At 40.7% G+C, this 22,000-nt stretch overlaps 1 protein-coding gene across 1 annotated transcript in view; it reads right to left on the reverse strand.

The window, feature by feature from the left end:
• Positions 1-5,166: 5,166 nt before the first annotated feature.
• The window catches only part of gbe1b (glucan (1,4-alpha-), branching enzyme 1b), an 89,925-nt gene continuing 73,091 nt past the window's right edge, over positions 5,167-22,000 (reverse strand). The window contains exons 15-16 of the mRNA XM_071496679.1: positions 19,934-20,051; positions 5,167-6,222 (exon numbers count right to left, since the gene is read on the reverse strand). Of these exons, the coding sequence (XP_071352780.1) occupies positions 6,160-6,222; positions 19,934-20,051 (181 nt within the window). The 3' untranslated portion in view covers positions 5,167-6,159. The remainder of the gene's footprint in view (positions 6,223-19,933; positions 20,052-22,000) is intronic.

Here is a 22,000-nt window from a genome sequence, read left to right on the forward strand (position 1 = left end):
ACCAATCATATCGGAGGCTAAAACATTATGGAGGACCGTGTCTAACCATCCTGGAAAAATACAGCTAGCTGGTCTTAAAAGGATCAGGTTCCATACTGTGCACCCCAGGCGTTCAAATCTGCAGGAGCTGATTGTTCCCGCGAACCACAGGCTACCTCTCTTTGAAAACAACAATGAAAAGTACATGTGCTTCTCCTCACTGCTCCACATATTCAGGAGCGAAAAGAACAAGTGGCCTTATGTTGTTAGGTGAAATTTATTCCTAATCATACAGCATTTGCTAAATGTACAATTATTAATTAACAATGAGAACAAAAAACTAACTTGCCTTAATTCTTGGTATTAATGGTCCATAAGTGCAGGAAATTGGCTCAGCAGGGGTTAAAAAAAAAGTTCAACTCTCAACATTTATGCTCATTTTAAATCAAACCTGACAGATGAAGGATGGGCAGAACTGCCTTACAGAAATTCTCTAAATTCTCTACATGCTGTTCAAGCAGCTTATTCAGTTCCTGGTCTGTAGTGGTTTTCCCTGCTGTTTGAACAGTTTAATAACATCTGAAGACAGGGAAGTCTTCAAACACCATACACAGTGCAGACCCCTCTTATCATGCCATTCAATGACATTTGCCAGTCAGATCTTACTATTTTATACTTTGAGGTGTCTGCGCTTACCCCAAAAATGGTTTATTGGTTGTGTTTTTACCTTGCCTGCAGATAAAATGCGTGACTTTACAAACATTTCACTAATTATTGAAATTAACTTTACATTTCTTATTTCTAAAATGCTTGTCTCAGGCTGGGTGAGCATCAGGAAAGCTCCTGTATAACAGAATAAAATATTGTCTCAGGCATTTTTTGTCAGAACTGCAGCAGTGTGCATGGTGAAATCCCTTCCTGACTTGTACGGTCTCATGGGTCAGACTCCGAAAACACCCTCTTTGTGCATGTCATAGCCCCACTTCTGATTATGACAATATTGGATTCTCCAGGATTTTCCCTCCAGGCATTTCTATCCTTGTGAGCTCATAAGAAATACAAAAAGACAAACTGCTACAAGACAGAATACACTCTGTGCTTTCAGGGCTACTTATGAAATCTTCTCACGTGCAGCGCAGCATATATATGCATGAACTGTATAGTTCATGGCCGTCATGTCTACAGGGATCACAACCCCACATGAAATGGCAATGTGCGAGCGTCTAACAGCATGAAGCTTGCAGTTCAGTTTTTACTGCGGCTGTTTCAGAAAGGTGTTGATTTAACTCAGCAAAGTTCTGCCATACTTTGCAGTGTCGCCGCATTATGCTGCAAGGTGTTTCTGTTATTTTGTCCACTGTGTGAACAAATTTGCATGGTAATTGGATTGCAATGCATTATATGGTATGACTCATCCCCTGTGGGGTAGCACATGAATACTCATAAAATAACTGTGGGCCATTTTTGGATAAGGCCAGAGTTTCTTCTATTTTTGGAGGGGGGTTGGAGGGTTATTTGTTTTTGGCATTTGCCTTTATTAGATACTTGACACTGAAGAGCCTGAAAATTTGCAGGAGATATGTCATGCAGCTTCAAAACATGCACCCCGAACTAAGAGAGAAAAACCACAGAAAAACCAGAGAGAAAATTTTTAAAAAGGAAAAAAAAAAAAAAAAAAAATCACTTCTGAACAACCTGAAAATGCAGCCTCAAAAATTGCCACGGAATTGAATCAGCACCTTTGTGAAACAGCCTCGACAAAAGCTACATTGTGATCTTCCAAAACTGCTTTTCATGGTGCAGCTGCTATTAAGAGGCTGCTTGTATTGATGCCAGCGCACAAAGACACATAATCTAGTGTAAGTAGTGCAAAGTGTGGATGCCTAGGAAATGGAAATTTAAGCGTTATGGTCTGATGAGTTGTCTTTCATCCTCCTTACATCATGTTGAGGGGAATCACTGAGGTGATTGCTCTGTACAGTTCTGTAAGAACATGTCACAGCGCCCCTGGTCATCAAAAAGAAAACTGAACCTTTAAGTTCTGGGGTGCAGAGTGCAAGGTAGATAACTTCCTTTGTCATCCAAAGAGTTCAGGGCTTTCCTTATTCAAGTCCGGTCCAGTGTCCTCCTACACACAGTTGACAAGACTCATATATGACAGTGGTTCAGGGAGCTTTACAGCTGCTCGACAAGGAAAAGCTAATGTTTATCAAAACTTACAATAAGGACAAAATTAAAATATTTAGTCAAATATTTAGTCAAATATAAACTGAGAGTAACATGAGAGTAATTCAGAAAGTAGATGCATGAGGGGCCACAACGTAAACTTTATATTTAAGCTAAGTGGAAAATCTCCTCTAATTGGCTAAGCCGCATGGTACATATGGGGGAACTCTGGATGACAGACAGGTGAGAATGATTCAGAATGAACTCTCAGACTACGAAGACCAAAAAGAAGAGTTTTTGTGTCAAGTACTTGCTGACAGAGTACTATCATGATATACTCTGCAGAATGCTGGAGCCGCTGCAATGGGACAGAATCAGTAGTCAGTATGCACATCTAGTTCATCCACGTTTTTCTTGTGGCTCGACAGGCACTGATTTATTATCATTAGTAATAATGAAAGAAGTATGCTGCAATAGTCACTGTGTATCAGGCATCAGTTTTACTTTTGAGAACAAATGCAGACAATTCATTTTGGCAGTGGTAAAACGACAATGACATTGGGTCAGATGAAGAATGATTAAACACTCCACTTCTTTCTCCCGACCACGTTTGCTTGAAATTTATGCAGAGTGATCCTCTCTGTGCTTTTTGAGAGGTGGAGAAAGGCATTTTTGAATGCTTTGGTGTTACACAAAAAGAAATGACATGTTCATGATACTTTTGGCTAAACACAGGAGGATGGTCCTGAATATGAATGTGTTTTTTTTCTTCAGCTGCAGGGGAGGCAGATCAAAACCTGCCTTATGCTACAATGCACGGCTTAAATGACTGAGAATCTGCACTAATGCAGTAGGTGTGGATCACAGACTTATAGTATCCATGGCAGTAAATCAAAGCATTAGCTTTTTATCCAGAATGCCGAAAATCAGCTTGTTTTACTTGTAACAGTGTTGCTTTGATAAACCGTGCAGAGAATGCTGGAAATTGTCCAGAAGACGTCCATTTATATGACGACAGGGGGCTTTTAGAAGGAGGACGGAAATCAAGAGAACTCAAAGGCTGGAAAAAGATCAGTTATCACAGTCGTTTGCAAAACACAACCTCAAAAGATAAAACCTGTCATATGAAAGACCATTTCATGACATTTTCAGTCACCAAACACCCCCCTATCATCAGTCGTGTTCCTCAGTTCGTACATGTTTTCACTGGAGGTAGTGTGACTTGTTTGACAGAAGCCTTTCTGTCAACCTTGGTGACTCCTCCTGGCACCTCTCCCTTGTGGAGTCCCTCAAGGTTCTGTTTTCGGGCCAATCTGATTTTCCCTTTATAAAGTCACTGCAGTCATTCTTAGGGTGTTTTCACGCTTGGTCCCTTTCAGCCCTCAAAACGAACTTGATTGAATGATTAGTAAACATTTTTTTTGCACATATGTGAGGATAGATAATATGTGCATATGTGGTTGTAATATTAGTAGTTATTATCACTACATTAATAATAAAATATTAAAAATTTAATCAAATACCCCAGGGATGTGGATAAGAGTTCCAAGTGAAAGCTACCCATAATCTAAGAGCTTCGAGGGACTATAGTGTGACGAGACAGAGAACTGAGGCCCCATCAGAGCTGAAGTGGACCATCAAGAGAACTGAGTCCTCTTTCGAATGAACTCACAATGTGAACACAAAAAGAACTGAGACTCTTTTCTGTAGGTCCACTTTTTGGTCCACTTAAAGAGGGCTGAGTTTGGTTCGTTTAAAAAGCACTATATGTGAAAACACCCTCAGAAAATACTGCATCTCATTCCACTGTTATGCAGATCACACTCAGATTTATCTGCCTTTGAAACGCTGAGTTGCTAACTCTTTAAAATCATTCTTGGACTGCCTCATGGACATCAAAGCTTGGATGGCCTTATTTTTTTAAAACTTTAATGAGAGTTAAAATTAAGTCCTGATATTTGGACCCAGTGGTGCCTGCTTTGCCCCCAATATAAACCTGTGGTTTCTGCAGCCATATGTAAAACCTACTGTGAAAAATCTGGGTGTGATAATGAACCCTGATTTTAAATTGGAGAAAAAAACTCAGTGATCAACTCTAGCTTTTTCCAGCTGAGGCTCTTATCCAAGGTCAAGTCCTTTATATTGTGCAGTGATTTTGAAAGGGTTATACATGCTTTTGTATCGCCCTGACTTGTCTGCTATAATGCCCTTTATGTCTGTGTTAACCGGGTCTCCCTCTCCTGCTCCACGTTGGTCCAGAATGCTGCAGCTCGTCTTTTCACAGGAGCATATGAGTGAGAGCACATTTCCCCCGTACTGGTCTCCCCTCCCTGTACGTTTTAGGGCTGATTTTATTGTTTGCCTACAAATCATTAAATGTGGTACCTCTAATATGTCTTGCTGACCTTTTACAACGGCACGTCCAATCAAGGTCACTCAGGTCCACTGACCAGCTGCTTCGGATTGACCTAAGATCAAGGCCGAAGCACGGGGGAGATCGTGCCTTTGCAGTTGTAACCGCTAAACTCTGGGACCTAGGCTCTGCATGTTAGGCTGTTAGGCTTAAATCAAATGTTTATTCCTTTAACTTAACTCAATATGAGGGTTTTTTATTGTTATGGTCGTATTGCTTTTATTATCTTACTGTCTTTTTGTCTTTTAAACTTTGTGTTTTTATTGTTGTTTTATAGTTTTTGCTATTTTGATTCCACAGCAATTTGGTCAAATGTTGTTGTTTTTAAATGTGCTATATACATAAATCTTGACTTGACCTGTTTAATCTATAACCTTCTCACATAACGGCTAACGGAACACAGGATGAGCACTGCAGCTGTTCTTTGAGATGTCGACTCATCAAGTGTGCTAAGACAAAAGTCACAAAGTCAGGGCTAATTGGAGGAAGCGCACATCTGTTTCTGTGTGAACCTGAGGAATGGAGAGTTATCTGATGAACATGGTGCACATAAATCATGGTATCTCACAGTAGTCATACCTGTTTCGTCTCGCACAAAATGATGCGTCAATGGTCACATCCATTTATTTACGCTCAATTAGCAGTTTGAAGAGTTTAGTGAAATTCATGACATAAATGATTTAATGTGATCTACTGTAGGAGAAAACTGCATCACTTTATGCAAAGGAAAAACTGTAATCCAGCTAAAAGTGTTATTTGTGTATTATGCAACAAACTCTGAACAATTCAAATTAGGTGATTTTATCACTTTTCTTTAGCTGCAAATTACTGGCTTAATAACTGGGCCATAAATAACCACATAAATGCTCCCAGTAGCTGCGTTAATTCAAACATTACAACACAACTGTTTTAGGTGCCCATTAAAAGAGTAATAATTCAAAGCAGCTTATTACTCTGTGCAAATTACAACATTTTTTTACGTACAATGTCCCACAATGCAAATTAACAAAGATGGATCCTCAGTGTTTAAATACCTGGACGTTTTGATTTTCAAGTGCTGGTAATATAATTAATCTCTTTGTGTCTTCGACACTATTATATTATTTATATTTAAATATGAAATTATTCAACCAAGAAAACGTATCACATAACATTCCAAAATATTCTTATTCCTCTGAGCTTTTGTCATGTTTGAATAAATGAATGCTTGCTGCATTGCCTGCCTCTGCCACAGTATCCGGTCATGTGTTTCAGATGACACGCCAAATTCAACAGAGCCTATAAATGGCTGCTGGCTAGCAGTGGATGGACTCGGCAGGGTTTTGAGTTTTAGCATCTAGCTGCTGGTTATGTTGGACGCTTCCCAAATGGACCAATCTGTAGTAAATGGGGTTACACAGCATCTAAGGGTGCAGATGGTATTTGAAAGCACACAAGCTCACAATGCTTTTTTTTCTCCCCCCATTTAGAAAAAGACTCGAACACAAAAAGTGGGTTTGGGTGGCGTGCAAGGTTGACACTTTAAGATGAAGGTGATTGTTAACACTCAGTTGGGGTTGGAATCCATTCTGGATCCTCGTCTCTGTGGAGACAATCTTCCTCTAATAACAGTAATCTATCTCCTCGTTGGCCAGGACAATAGCTGTTCTGCAGGGGATGTAGACCTGTGAGAGAGAGAGAGAGAGAGAGAGAGAGAGAAAGAGACAAAGGGAGGGAGGAAAGCAGGGAGAAGCAAGGGAAAAGACAATTGAGGATTAATGATGTCAATGTGATCACTGATTTTGAAGATTACTGAATCTTCAGGTTCATCCTTTTTTAGGAGTAAGGCATGGAGGCACACGGCCGTGCCTTGATGATCAGACGTTATCGCCTTTCATAATCAAGGTCGACATGAGGGCTAAACAAAGAGGAGGAGAAAGAGAAATAAGACAGCGAAGAGGAGGATGGGAGGTGTATTTAAAGGAATATTCACATCTGAGCAGAAAAATAACTCGGCAGAGGAGAGAGTGCACAAACACCACAGGCTTGATTGAAGAGGACCTGCAAGGTTAGAGAGGTATAATCAAAGTGTGACAGAGTTGCAGCCACATGAAGACATCTGGGTGGTGCTGGAGGTCTGCAACTTAAACTTGTGCCTTTGAAACTGCTGCTGTAGCATTTTATTTTAAGCTTTGAGCTATGGAGAATATGCATCCTGGTGTAGTTGGTGCTTCAGAATTCTTGATCAGCAATTGAATCTGTCTCAGATTCAAATCATTAACATTACATTATATTCTGAGCTTGTGCATCCAAGTGAACGATACCCAAATGAGCGATCTTGCCTAAAGTGGGGGCAAAAAAAAAAAAAGTCCTAATTTTAAATTCTGAACTCTTTAATCAGTGCAATAACTGTGTGTTTCATCATCGCAAAATATTGGCTGTGCATCAACTGTAAATTGGGTATTCTGTGAAGATACAATCTGCCAGTGGGCATAAGAGGAGCTAAAAGAATCTCCCGAGTTTTAGTGGACTGAAAAAAAAACATGTCAGCAAAAAATAAGCACACCACAAAAAAAAAAAAAAAAAAAAGAAATGGAGACTGGAAATGTCAGATGCCTTATATATACAGTACAAAGAAATCGTAGCGAGGGTGTAAGTTTGGAGCGGTGTAGCTAATAAAGTCTTTGATCAATCCTTTTGATATTCACAGTGTCATTTGGAGGCAAGGAGCCACTGTGTGCCATTCGTCACTTCAGATTTATGCCAAAGGAAAAGCCAAGCAGACATAAATGATGCTGTATTTCCCAACAGAAAAGTGAAAAACAGAGCAGAGCTGTAAACAATTCAATCACCCCCTGAACTCTTCAAGCCGCCCCTCGGCATCAGTGGATCTGAGCTCGCTGTGGGTGTGTTTCTTTGGCAACAGTTTGTCACCAAGGGAGTCGAGCAGCCCGGTGCTGAAACACTGACACAGACATTGGTGACTAATTAAACAGTCACAGTGGGAGAGTCTCGATGCAGAAGCACCGCAGAGAGAAGGAAAGGCAGAATGAATCATTGCACCTGTTTAGACAAAAGCTACCGCCGCGCCTAACCTGGAATATGTCAACAGCTTTTATTTCCACCAAATAGACAGTAAAAGTGACAAATCCTTAATCAATCTGTGAACAAAAAGCTGCAGATAGTCTCAAGTGTTGGCACAGCAATTAGTGGAAGACATTCTCATTAACATATTACTCCTCACAACAGGAAGGTACTAACATAATCTGCATACTGTAAATGACTGTAACTTATAATTCAGACTAGATGCAATTAAAAAAGGGATCAAGTGTTTCTCTTCATATTACATTTTAGTCAGAAACATTTTCAATCAAACACAGGACCAGGGGGGTCTGAACTACAACAACACGACCCACAGGAGTATACCAGAGCCGAAGAGTGATGCTGCTGTTTAGCGTCACGCACACAACACAACAAAAACCACTCGATGATTAAAATTCAGGTTCATCTGCCTGGCGTATCATAGATATAATGTCTAAAGAGCTATACCAGTGATTTGCCTTGTTTTATCCCATTTTCTTCAAATCGCATGACTTTATATCACGGTTAAGCATTTTGTAATCTGTCCTGCTGTGTTTAAGAAATGTGAATGTATCTTTCTAACTGGCATTCATTTGTATATTTGTCATTTTCATACAATATTAACATCTATTAGAAGCCTCGTGAAGCTTGAACGCCGATATCTACCTAAAGCTTGCTGACATTAGCCACCATGAGCTGATGGTCATACCAGATCATGGCTATAACAGCAAAACCCTTAAAAAGTGTGAATGTTGACTTCAGGCAGAATGCAGGACAAACTTTGCATTACATACAAAGTAAGGAAAAAGGAAAAGCACAATCAGACCAAATTTAACCAGGTGCAAACTGAGCGTTATGGTTACACTGTGCTTGCCAACACACACAGGCACCCTTGCATAAATACACACAGTCAGTGCATACAAACATACATGGTCTTGCTTTGAGTGTAGACTGATTTGAAAAGTCTGGACCAAACTAACACAGACTGATAATGTAGATCTGACAAATGGTCCTTTAAGTATGATAGTCAATCACCATGAACGTATAGGTTCAGCCTGGTTTGGTGGGTGGTTCATTTTCAGCTCGCAGTAGCCACAAGCCAGTGAACAGCAGTTAGTGGTTAGCAGCAGCTGTTTGATGTAGAGGACTGACCATTTAAGTAGACAACTCTGTTATGCGAATGAAAATGTTTCTCCGCTACCAAGGAGATCATCTCTGCTCACCCCGCCGATCTCCCAGTGCCAATGACTTCATATTCCTGGTTAACCTTCATTATGATCTAATTTAGATCACACATCCATTCGCCCAGTATTAATATACATTTCTCAGGAATAATGTCAGACACATTTCTCATCAGTGTAGCACAAATTCTGCTGCCAGTGTTTTGTGAGGGCGATGTGCAATGAGAAACCCTGGTCCTCCAGCATCTGACTTGATTTGTCTGAATATGTCCATAAAGCCTTTTGCTGCTTTCTGATGAGTCATTTGGAGTAGGTGTTTACCACTGCACCGGCAAACACTCACAAGCCACATTTCATTTCTAAGCAACAGCATGTTAGCACCAGCAGTCGAGTCCAACGGCAGTGACTGTACAACTGAACCTTTGAAAATCTGACAATTTGTTCCAAGTGTTAATGTCTGAGCTACAAAACTAAATGAGAGAAAGCAAATGATTTTGTTTGTGAAGCATGTGTACTGTACAAGCAGAAAGTTAGCCAGGGATGTTTGTCCTTTTTTTGACTTTTTTTTTGTTTCATGGATGTTCTATCATCGCCTAGTATAACATTCACATGTGAGAATTTGGATTTTCTCCTCCCTTCAAGAGCCAAGTCCAGGCTTCAGGCTAATACTCAAACTGATCAATGTTCAAACACAGTGATAAAGGATTCATGAGGTGCTTTCTCAGGAATATATCATCCACTAGGTTTCTGTCTCCTGACCCCAGCTGCTGGTGAGAGGACTGCCTGACTATCTGTGCACATTAACTCTCCAGACGTGTCTCTGTTTCTCTCCGTTACTCACTTAACAAGTATCAGCTCTGTGTAAGTACCTCTGTACATGCAGGTTGGGAAAGACCAAGGATCTGACTGTGTAACAACACAAACCTGATTGGATGGTTAACTAAGACAGTGCTCAATTAAAGGATATTATATGTTTCTGTTTAGAACATGGGCCTTATTTCTGTAGTTGGCATCATTTCCTGTGGTTATATCAGCATTTACTCAACAACATTGTTGAAGCGATATCAAGAACTGACAGATCAGGATTTATTTATTGGGCATTATTTTATCATTATTGATTAGAATATTACCAAAACAACACCAAGGGTTATAATTTCTTTTTAAGTACTGAATTTACCTATGATCAGCTTAATCACAGAATTTAGGTGACTTAACTTTGGTGGAGAAAAAAAAAAAAAAAACTTCAAATGGAAAAACTTCAAACTTCAAATCTGATCATGATACCAAGTCATAACTTTTCTGAGCTAACAGCATTTCAGTTTACATGAAGATTTACACTACAAACACTTTAAAAAGAGAACTTTAAATGCTGTTAGGATGATGTGATATGCCTCATATACCGTCTATAGTCACAGACATAAATTAGTGCAAGTTCTCAATTGAGTTCAGTGTTTCATACAGTATATGTACTGTATGATGATTTCATGGTACTGTATATATATATATATATATATATATGTGTGAGTGTGTGTCTGTGTGTGCGCGCAAAGTGTGAAGCAGGTTCTGTACATCCTGTCACAGTTTTACTGTTAGTTCACATTTCAGCATCAGGCCTTAGATCTTTCTGATGGAAATGTTCGTCTTTTGATCATTTGCCACGAGTCTGCTACATTTCCCTCACTTTCTTTTTCTTCCTCACATCAGCTTAATTTCTTTTTGTGAGACTGTCAAAGAAGACATCATCTTTGATGCATGCAAAGTTTATCAAAAGGTTTTGAAGCAGCTAATTATTCATCAGTGTTTCTTAGCGTTGTGTCTGACATTATAACACTCAAACAGAACTGTAAATGTGACAAATACCAGAGGAGGTTAACCTAAAATACATTTTCTTACTTAGGGAATTTTAGTCTCCAACTATTTAAGTTTTTGTCTTGCTAAAGAACAAATTGTAATTGTTCAACAGTCCTAGCTCTTGATGAGAGAGATACTCATGAAATGCCCTGCTGAGTATCAAGCTGTCAGTTCACTCAGATGAAGGCTTAGCTGCAACATTTTTTTATTTGCATAAAACGAAGAGTGCATTTTTCATCTCTTTTATTCAGCATTAAGGCAAGCTGTTCAAACATTCATTCTCTTCATATTACCAGGGGTAAAATGAAATGCTGATTCTTTTGTTATTACTAAGAAAAACAATGCTGGAACCATTATAAACCTGTTACATCAAACACCTAAATATGCTTTAAAAACCCAATATTGATATTAAAAACACCAGTCACAATGCCCATAAACACAATAGCATTTTGATCCATTTGTGCTCAGTAGTCATTACTATATTATTAAATGAGTACTCAGTATTCATGGGTTGGACCACACCCATCATCTAATTCAGCCTTCTGCCATTCTGTCTATGTATCTTGCAGCATTGTGATATCTGCAGTGACAAAATCTGTGCATAGACATTTAAACATCTTACAAAGGACTCAAAAGTACTGCCACTGTGGTAGTTCTCGCTAAAGTTGGTATCTCCAGGACCACATTTTGCCATGATGACACACACACACACACACACACACACACACACACACACACACACACACACACACACACACACACACACACACACACACACAAAGTGAAAACAATACCAATAATTAGTAACTAGTCACTGGCATGTATGCTATTAATTAGAAAGAATAAATGCAGATTGTGTTATTTTAGGTATTACTACTTCCTTAACAGCAACCTATAATTTAAGCAGGCCAGACAATGTGACATTTATTGTATTTGCTTGAACTTGCTATTTACTGTCATAGAAATTTTGGTACAACTTTATAATAAGACACTTTTTCTAACCATGTATAACTAATGACTTCTATTATTGTTAATACATTTCAATTAATATGGACATCCTTTTGGATTGCCAGGTTGGGGCTGGTGTCCATTACACTCCAGCATGACACTCTTGCTTAGTGCCTTCAATTGATCAGACCACACAGCTGAACCAGGGAGAGTGAGCAGAGCAAGAAGACTACAACAAATTTAATTTAACATTTACAAATGCAGACTTGTTGGCTTATTAGAAATTGACAAACTCGTGAACCTTCATCAGTGACTCTATTAACATTTATAACTGCAGAATTGATGATATATTAAAAAGTTTGTCTTATTAACCTTTGTTAATGAGGAGGAATAAGCTACAGCAAAATGTTTTTTTATTCACAACTTGGCAACCCAGAAGTTGTTCTTATTCGTGGCTTATAACTTATAGCTAATGTTTTATCAATCCATGATAAAGCCATTTGTTACAGCTTATAGGCTGAACCCTTTTAAGTGTAACTTCTTACAAAGTGGTACCAATTTGTGACTGGGAAGTCAAAAATATTCTCAGAAACACCATATCCATAACCTTACGTTCTCTTTCATAGCATTCATTTCAGGTCTCACTCTGGGAAGGACTCGTGGATTACCAAATATGCCTGTGACATGTCACAAGGCAGGAGCCCTGCTCTGAAAAGAGCCTGCACCAAGGACCGAATGTTGGTGCCGTGGTGTCCAACCTATAAAATCTATTAAAGTTGTGGAGTGAAGCCAAGCATACAGCTGTGCACGCCTCTTGGATAGAAAGTCAAAGAAAGTCCATGAGGTCCCTAGAGCCCTGGTGAAATGTGCACTAAGGCCAGTGGGAGACTGGAGTACCCTCCTTGTATAAGCCAGGGCAATAGCCTTGATGTAGGCAGTGGGAGAGAGGCTGCTATGACACAGTCTTTCCCACATGCCATCATGCCAAAGATACAAATAACTGGTGACCCTGACCAAATAAATTTGCAGTGCACAAACTGGATGCAGAATATGCAAACTACTCCTCAGACTAGAAAGGCAGACAGCAGCCAGCTATATAGAGGAGTACAAGCCTATAATCTTCAAGGTAAAGGCTGGGTTAGGCTGCACACTGACCATAGTGAACCCTAGGGGGGAAAACTGTACATGCCTGATGCACAGAAAGTGCATTGGATCTCACCTATGTGCTTAGCCGAGGCTAAAGCAAGCAATAAGGCTGTATACACGGGCAACATCTTCAACTCCACCTCTTACAAGGGTTCAAAAGGGGTACAAGAGAGAGCATTTAGTACAGTGGGAAGATCCCACAGTGGAGTAGGTGGCCTTGATGTGGGCAATTTATGGCATGTACCCTTCATAATTCACTCTAAAAGGTATTGACCCACCATCTTTCTGTTAAAGCCAATATGGCAGGCTGAAATAACTGCCAGTTACACCTTGATGGTTGATAAAAGCATTACCCCTTTTAATAAGATCCTGTAAAAATGAAAGAATCAATGAAAAGGAATAGCTTGTGACTCATAGCACCTGCTCTCAAACACATGCCACTTATTCTCATACAATGCTCTAGCTGATGAGGCCCTGGCAAACTGGTGAGGGAATCCCGCTTTATTTAGTTTGAACTACTCTTAAGCTGTGCCTGAGACATTATGCGAAGCAGGTCCCAGCATAATAGCAATGGACATGGCAGGATTGACTTAAGTTCAAAAATCTCCCAGGGAAGCCAGTGCTTCCCTGGCCAATGTGGGGCTACCAGGATAATAGACAGATCTCCTTCCCTCACTCTGTAGAGAGAAGAACAAGGGGAAGTGAGCATTCTCCACGTCCATGGTTGCCTGATCAAACTGTAACCAAATCTGTTTCACCACCTCTGGGTGAAACCTCCAATCTACATGTAGAGGGTTGCCCCACAATAACAGACCCGCCTGTAATTCAGAATGCCCAGCACATGAGCTGCTCTCAATGACTGCAGGTGCATACTGCTCCAAACTATCAGTCTGTGTGCCAATGTGTGTAACTGAGAGGACCCCAGCCCCTTTGCCTGTTGATGTGAACCATGATGGTGAAATTGTCTGTCCTCACTAAAACATGATGACCCCTCAGCCAAGGGAGGAAATGGAAGCTACCCAGCACTGGATGCCTCTCATAGACAGGTGCCCCAGTGGTATGGCCACTACAGAGGAGGCCATCAAGCTCAGATGCCGATGGCACTGTTTGAGAGTAACCATGTTGCCCCTGCAAAACAGTGCTAGATTTGCCAGCATCTTCCAGGTATATAATTGCCTTGGCTTGGACAGAGTCCAGACTGAGCCCTATAAAAGTAATGCTTTGAGCAGGTGCCTTCCAGCTCTTTTCCTCATTTATCTGAAAATCTAAAATCAGTGGATCTCAGATTCAGGTTGCATCAGATTGATGCAAACCAGTTTACTGCATGCACAAACAACAGCAGAGAAGCGTGTGTCAACATCCTCAATTTGAATTTCCTTAGATGATTGCACGGACAACCAGAATGGTTCTCATCCCCCTGGCCCCCTTTTTTGGGACTAGGAAATACCTCAAGTAGAAACTGCTGTGGCTTCCTCAGAAGGGCAACTCTTACAGCTCCTTTATTCTTGATGGAGGAATTTTTCCTCTGGGGAATATTGACAGGCTTCTCCTTTAGCATGGGTGATGATTATTTCTTTGAAATGTGTTTAAGTTATCATGAATTGAAGCCTGTTGCTGTATCATTCTGCCTGTGTTGAGAGAGCGTGCTGACTGGCAACTCTGTCAAAGCTGTTGTGTTGGCACGCTCTTGTGGCTGGGGTGTCCATCACACATCCTCCATGTGCTTTGTTATCAGCACATGGCATGGAGGCACCTGAACTGTCCATGTTGTTATGATTAGCGTGAGGATATGGCAGACAAGATTGATTTGTTTTTCAACATATCACTTTCTGCATATTTTTTGACAGTGCCCACAGCAGTCTGCCTGGATGCACATGTTGGGAGATTTTTATCACAGAATGTATGAAAAAAGTCCTTGTGTGACTTGTCTTTCCCTTTGGTGGGCACCACAATAGGAACACCAACCTGGGTTCTAAACTCTGTGTGGAATACGTCCCATCAAACTTGCTCTGGAACGGAGCTTGGAGGGGACATTGTGGCCCATGAAGTGGGCAGATTTGGCTCACTTTTCCCCAGAAGGAAGGCTATCAGGCCAGCTGGGTAGCAGGAGGAGGGGGCATAGCTGTTTGAGGTCTGGTCTGGGGACATTGCTTCCTAGACCATGGGTTCTAGGGGCCTCTAGTGTTATGTCTGCACTTTGGGCACTTAGGGGATCCTGAAAGCAGGATCCAAAAAGCAGCTTGCAAATATGACTGGTGTGGTGCTTGTATGGCCATGTTATGGAGACAGACATTGTTTGTTATAACACAAATCCTATTCCAGCTCATCTTGGTAAACCATTAGGATGGAAGAGGTATTAAGGGCTCTTACTGATAGACAGACTAACTTGTAGCACTTATCAGTGAGGCTAGACTGGAAGCATCCTGTTTTGAAGGGGATATATGGAGCTGTAAAAGACAGGGAGGTCTTTGGGTGAAGGCAACCTATTACCAGCATAGTGGAGGCATCTTGCAGGAGCTAGATGCTTCCCTGTCTTTTTCACGTTGGACAGCTTCAAACCAAAGCTCTGCTTGGATGGCAGGCCATGGGATGTTGAGCCTAGTAGCTAAGTGCTTGCACATGTCCTGAATGTCAAGATCCAGGGGAGATGACGGCTAAGATTGGTTAAGTCCCTCGGTACTGGGGGACTTTGCAGCCACATGAGTGCTAGATGGCAGATGGATTCCTCCTTGTCATCATCAGACAATAGGAGCTCCGAGGCAGTAAACTCTCTCTCATCATCGTCTGTGTCTCCTTCCAGGAAAGCATGAGTAGCAGGGAAGCAGTTGCGTTCCTAATACATCTCTTGCGAAGGGGCAATGGGGGCCAGGAGTTTGCCCTGCTCAGTCAATGCACAGTGGCTCAAGGGTTAGGGGTGAGTGCAGTGGATACATTCACTGGAGGTTAAGGCAGCCTGAGTATGAGGTAAGCCCAGTCATGCTGCACACTCAGGGTGAGTGTCCCAGCCAGATATTTTTGTCACAGGGACAAAACTTTGGACTTTTCCTGACTTCACTGTTGTTAGCCATAGTCATGGGTAGCTAGTGAGCTATAGACACTAGCAGACTTGAGAATTCGCTAAACCACTTGCACAGCTTCTAGGTGGGAATAAAGCTTAATTTATGCTCAACGTTAGGCTCTGTCCATACTCTGTGTTCATTTCATCTGTATTTGTGCACATTTCCCAAAAGGTTACGAATACAGAGGAAACGGGGCAGTACTACCGGAAATGATGGGGGTAGTGTGGGTAATACAATGAAGACATTTTAAAAATGGTGGAACTTTTTGAGGACAGTCTGTGAGTTGGCGATGTATTTCCTGGCCTTACAGACCACCTCACAGACCCCCACTTTTGACTCTTTCTGAAGAGGCACATTATTAGGAAACTCATCCACCATCACCATGTTTGTTTTTGTCAGAAACCTTTGACTCTGAGCTGCCCTCTAGTGTGTGTATTGCTTTTCATTATGCAAACATAATGTAATGGAGTGATGCACTGCTCTAATATATAGGAGGATAGCAGGAGGGTCCCATTAGCCCCTGACATAGGTGTTACTTGTGCCAGCTAACTAGGGCTGGCGTAATGTTATTTGGGCTTCTTATGAGGTTAGGAGGCATTCCCTATAGTGACATGAAATTAATGCTATGAAAATCAACACCTGTTTATCTAGCAGTTTCTGTGTTGTTCTTATTTTTTGTTTGTTTTAACAAGGTATTATTATTTTTTTATATAACGGAGAAAAAGACATGACTAAAAGAACTAAATAGATGTCGAAAGACAACAGTCCAGCATCACATTTGTAAACACAGGGTGTTACGGTGATAAAGTATTCACAACAGTCTACCAAGTCAACACGATTCTCTCAACTTGCATTCTCAGTCCGAGCAGTGATGCATTCTTGGAGGATATGAGAGTTTATTATCGTTCCATAATGAGGAAGCTGGATGACAGATGGACCGATTAAAAAGACAGAGAGAAGAAGTATCTGCAGATTTTGAAAGCAACTGTTGTTAAATTAAACATGGATGGTGTGGGTACCTTTGCAGCCCCCAAAGAGGCTCTTGTCTGATTAGTCTTGTCATAACCAGGTAGGTGTGTGGAGGAGTAGGAGAAAAAGCATCTTAATGCAAGACTACAGCCTTACTGTGCAATCTCTATGAGAGGGCCTAAATGAGACAGTGTGCGCAGAAGGGTCCCCACCCTGCCTCTACTCTCCCTTCCTGTCGGGTTCATTCCTCTCACTTCCTTTCATTCCACATTAATCCATGATGGTGCCAACATTAGCAGATGACTTGTTAACTAAATTTCACATTTTGGCCAAGAGGGACGTGGGTGAAGCAGTGGTGTGTGAATTAATAAGAGGTAAAAAAGATTTAAGAGAATGTGGAATTTGAGTCCTTACCTGATGAAACCTAAGCTAATACGATGGAGGATCACAGTCTGCACGAAAGAGGAAGAAGCTTTTTAATGAGGGTCGACAGAATCTTAAATAATGCTGAACTGATGATCTTAAAAGCAGTGTCAGTTATGCCAAACACATTTTTGATGCATTAAAGTGCTCCATCCAACTCTTAATATAGAGTAATATCCCCTATCCATCTACTGAAGCACTTTCAGTATTGATCTGAGGTGGTTAAACAAACATCAGATAAACTAACATCTCAACGGGTGCTATATCAACTCTGGTACTAACCAAAACGGCATAAGTGTACTGCTTGGAGATGCTTACTATTTTACTAAACAAACTGAAAAACCACAGAAGGACGTGAAGACTGTGCAGACCACTTCACAGACATCACTGTCCTTGCACATTAATTGGATTCATTAACATAAGATCTAACACATGCAATCAGCCAAGTTACAGTTGGAGTGTTTGGGTATCTGTGTTGATCCTCACTAATTCATCCCTGACCTTATTCATAAACATCTTATTGCCTTTCAGCATTTTAATCAAGAAAAAAATTACAGCAGGAGAAAAAGGAGGCAAATGTGGGAGATCCTCAAGCACTCTGCTTAAAATGCATATCAGTGTTTCTTTCTGTATTTCAAGGACCCACCTATTTCATGCTATTAGCCTTAAGCAGTCTCCATGATGGAAGCCCAGTGGTTCATTCTCCCAGATATTTTTCTCCTCTCCATGATGCTGTGTGAGCTTAAGAGCCATGCACATGAAAAGGTAAGTTCTAACACAATGAATAATGCACATTGTTTGGTGGAGAATCTGAAATCAGATTCACATGAAGCTCAATGACTGCAGGATAACTACCAGAAAGGGTGAAGTAAAATGCAAAAACACCAAATATGATATTCACAAACATGCCTAATGTTGTGGGAGAAACCACAATGGATACTATACCCTGACAGGCAAATCTAACTTTTTTGAATACAGCCATATTTGATCATTTCCTGGATTCAGCAAGCTAATGATATTAATGAAGAAGATGCTAAATTATAGAGTAGCGGTTAAGCGGAGAGGCCCAGACCGGGGAGATGTTGGCTTTTTGCCAGAACAGGCAGCACTCTTTCATGACAACACACATCAACCTCGTTCGAAAGGCTCGAAAAGATCCCCTCACTCCAAACTCCATTTCAAGCTAATTAAAATGATTTGTGCAATCAAACATGGAATATAAAATGGACAAAACATTAATACACTGAACGCTGACATTTTGTAAGTGTAGGCAGATTGTGCATACACCTCTGTGTAAGCAAGAATTACAGTGAACTACTATAAAACTGCCAACATCCATCTGATTAATGCATACACAGTTTAAATGTGAACCAGTTGAAGATTTCTTTATTCATATGTAGGAGAAATTCCAGTCAACATCCGGCAGTGGCTAACACCTGAGACACAGGATGAATAAACCTCCCATAGAAGACATAGGGATACAAACACACATGTAACTAACTAATAAAACTGGCCGTGTTCCATTTAAGTTGCTTTGTTGGTGTGCACCCTCACAAATCAACACATGGTATAATTATTCACACAAATGGTTGGGGTAGCATATCAGGATGTGAAGTAAGGTCAGGAGCAGACCCTAAACTAATTGAGGTTGTTATCACAGCCATTTCTTCCACTGGAATCTCATCAACAATAAAGAAACCTTTTCATCTATCATCATGTTTAGTAATGTTTACATTGCGGAAGTCCCACGGGAAGAAATTCTGGTGTAAATTATACTTTTTAATCCTCCAGTTACACACACAGATATATAGTGAGCCTTAGGTGTGTCAGTAAGCAATGCCAGTGATTCAGCAAGCGCAAAGCAGACACTTGAGTTTGTTATATAACATTCATAATGGCTGTGTGTTTTGTTGTGCCAGTGTCAGGATGCAGCTGCTCATTGGAGAGGTTTGCCAGGAAATTTCAGTGGAACAAAGCCATCATTAATGGTTACACCTTTTCAGTCTGCTGTGAGAAAGGTCTAAACCTCCATCCTGACAACAGCACCCCTATATGACATGGAGCCATTACGAACGTTGTTACACCTGTGTTTGTCCGGTCAAAATGTCTGTAGTGAAAAAGGTATGTGAGACAAAAGCTACGTCCCACATTCACTTAATATAAGAATAGCACAGGTTTGTACCTTTATGGTGCTCTGAAGAGTTTTGTTGGCAGTTGTAATAACGGTAAGATTTTGTAATAAAAATATTATGCTAAACATGTTACTTTGTGATGCTACTGGCAAAATACATTTGGAAACAACAAAGAGAAGGGAAAAAAATATTTGTCCAAAGTTTTAATCCTTCATTTTTCATTTTCTGAGATATTTCTGGAGCTGTCTCATCACCGCCCACAATTCCTTTTGATGTTTTTCAGCTCTGAGCAGCTCTTCCATTACATACGTGCACTGCGTTGTGGGACAATAGTGCCCATCAACAGCCCTCTCAAAAATCATTTAATATGCATAGTGACATTTTTGAGTACACTTAATTTTGTCACTTTTTCAAGGTGAACATATAACATCCTCCAAACCTTGTTAGAATTACTATGCAGAGTGGGATACTGATACAGCATAGTTTATTAGAAAAGTGGTCTAGAGATTGGATTGGACTACAATGGTACTTCATATTTAGGAGGCAGTGACGTTCAACAAAAGATGACCTTTGATGGGTCAAAAGTGTGACGTTGGGAATATTTACCTGCATGGAGTTGGGACGCCCGTTGAAGGGCTGTAGCTCAGTGAAGAACTCTGTGTTGTGGTCCAGACGTCCATGACCTGCATACAGAGAATCATCTGAATCCAGCTTGATTTTGTATCTGAGGAAGATGGAAGTTAAGGTGCAATAGCAGTGGGAAACTCCATTACAAGATCTAAGACATAAGAACCACAAGAGAGGGTTTTATCTCTGGTGATTTTGTTGTGCAGACTTGGTTCAGCTGGTTTATACTCATTGAAATCCTCACATCCATCAGCATTCATCTCCCCCTCGCAGCGCTGCAAAGCAACAGTGCAGAGCTCTAACAGACAAAGAGAACGCTGCCTGAAATTAACATAAACACAAAAGCAATTCAGCCATGGCTCAACCATCCAGCCTGACTGTCTAATTTATCTAATTCACTGCATAAATAATGAATCTGATCAAAAAAATGATCCAAATGAGTGACAACAGACACACACAAATGAGGTATCCACGCTTCCTCTAGGGCACCTAAATGTCAAAGTGAGAGCAAATCACTACAAATTAAGTACAAAATAACACATAAATGACAACCAAGGTGTTCATCCCCCAGAAGTTAGTATTTAGGTGATTATGTGTGTTTAAGTCTGATATTAATCCAACAAACACTATATCAACTCCGCACATTGAGACACTGAAATTACAAATACTGTTTTAAGCTGCATGTGGAATATACTGTATAATGTTATATGATGATTTCTTACATTGACATTTAAGAGTCTTTCTTAGTTGATCATTGTCAAAAGTTCTTGATGAATCCACTGTGATTCAAAGCTGTAAAACAATAAGGCATGTCAGGGAGGGGTGTGGGATGGTTCTTTGCTGCACTGAGACAGTTGCATAGTTAAAAAAAAAACTGCCTTTGATCATGCACAGAAAAGATGCACATACTGTATGTGTGTGTTCTTGGATGGGGGAGGATGACGAGTAAAGGAAGGCCCCTTGCCATCACTTTTTCTTCCTCCTTTTTGCACAATCTCTCCACTGTGCTCCTAAACAAGGATGCTCAGACACCAAGGAGCTGATTGATGGCAGCCTCCATGAAGATGTTTCCATAGTTTCATGAAATATGTGTGTTCTCACAGAGGAACCGATATTGAAAGTCACTGCATTAAATATAATATGTAAATCATGTCACATGCTCCTTCCTCAACATATATCCACTTTTTTTTTTTTAACAAAGGCGCATGATTAAATTAATTACAAGATGAATAATGCCCTTCAGCAGGGGGAAATGGAGAGCACTGTCTAATGTGATATCTAAATTATTAGGAAAGAGCTCCTGAAGTCTGACTGGCAACAGTTTTCTAGGGGAGAAAGTGCTTGATATTAGTGCGTTCCCCATCTTGTTGCTTGACAAAAAACTAAAGGGATGGATGTCAGAATCAGTCACAAGGCTGTTATTAATGTCTGAGGAAATATTTAAGACATTTTAAAAGGCAGATTTAAAATGAAAGAAGGTGCACTTTGACAAGTATGTACATAAATATATATACACTCACTGCCCACTTTTTTCAGGTACACCTTGCTAGTACCGGGTTGGACCCCCTTTTGCTATCATAACTGCCTTAATTCTTTGTGGAATAGATTTAACAAGGTGCTGGAAACATTCCTCAGAGATTTTGGTCCATATTGACATGATAACATCACGCAGTTGCTGCAGATTCGTCGGCTGCACATCCATGATGCGACTCTCCCGGTCCACCACATCCCAAAGGTGCTCTACTGGATTGAGATCTGGCGACTGTGGAGGCCATTTGAGTACAGTGAACTCACTGTCATGTTCAAGAAACCAGTTTGAGATGATTTGAGCTTTGTGACAGGGCACGTTATCCTGCTGGAAGCAGCCATCAGAAGATGGGCACACTGTGGTCATAAAGGGATGGACATGGTCAGCAACAAAACTCAGGTAGGCTGTGGTGTTTAAATGATGTTCAGTTGGTACTAAGGGGCCCAAAGTGTGCCAAGAAAATATCCCCTACACCATTACACCACCAGCAGCAGCCTGGACCGTTGATACAAGGCAGG

The sequence above is a fragment of the Trachinotus anak genome, unplaced genomic scaffold (genome assembly GCF_046630095.1).
Source record: "Trachinotus anak isolate AG129_WGS33_773 ecotype Australia unplaced genomic scaffold, CSIRO_AGI_Tana_v1 ptg000014l, whole genome shotgun sequence".
NCBI lineage: Eukaryota > Metazoa > Chordata > Actinopteri > Carangiformes > Carangidae > Trachinotus > Trachinotus anak.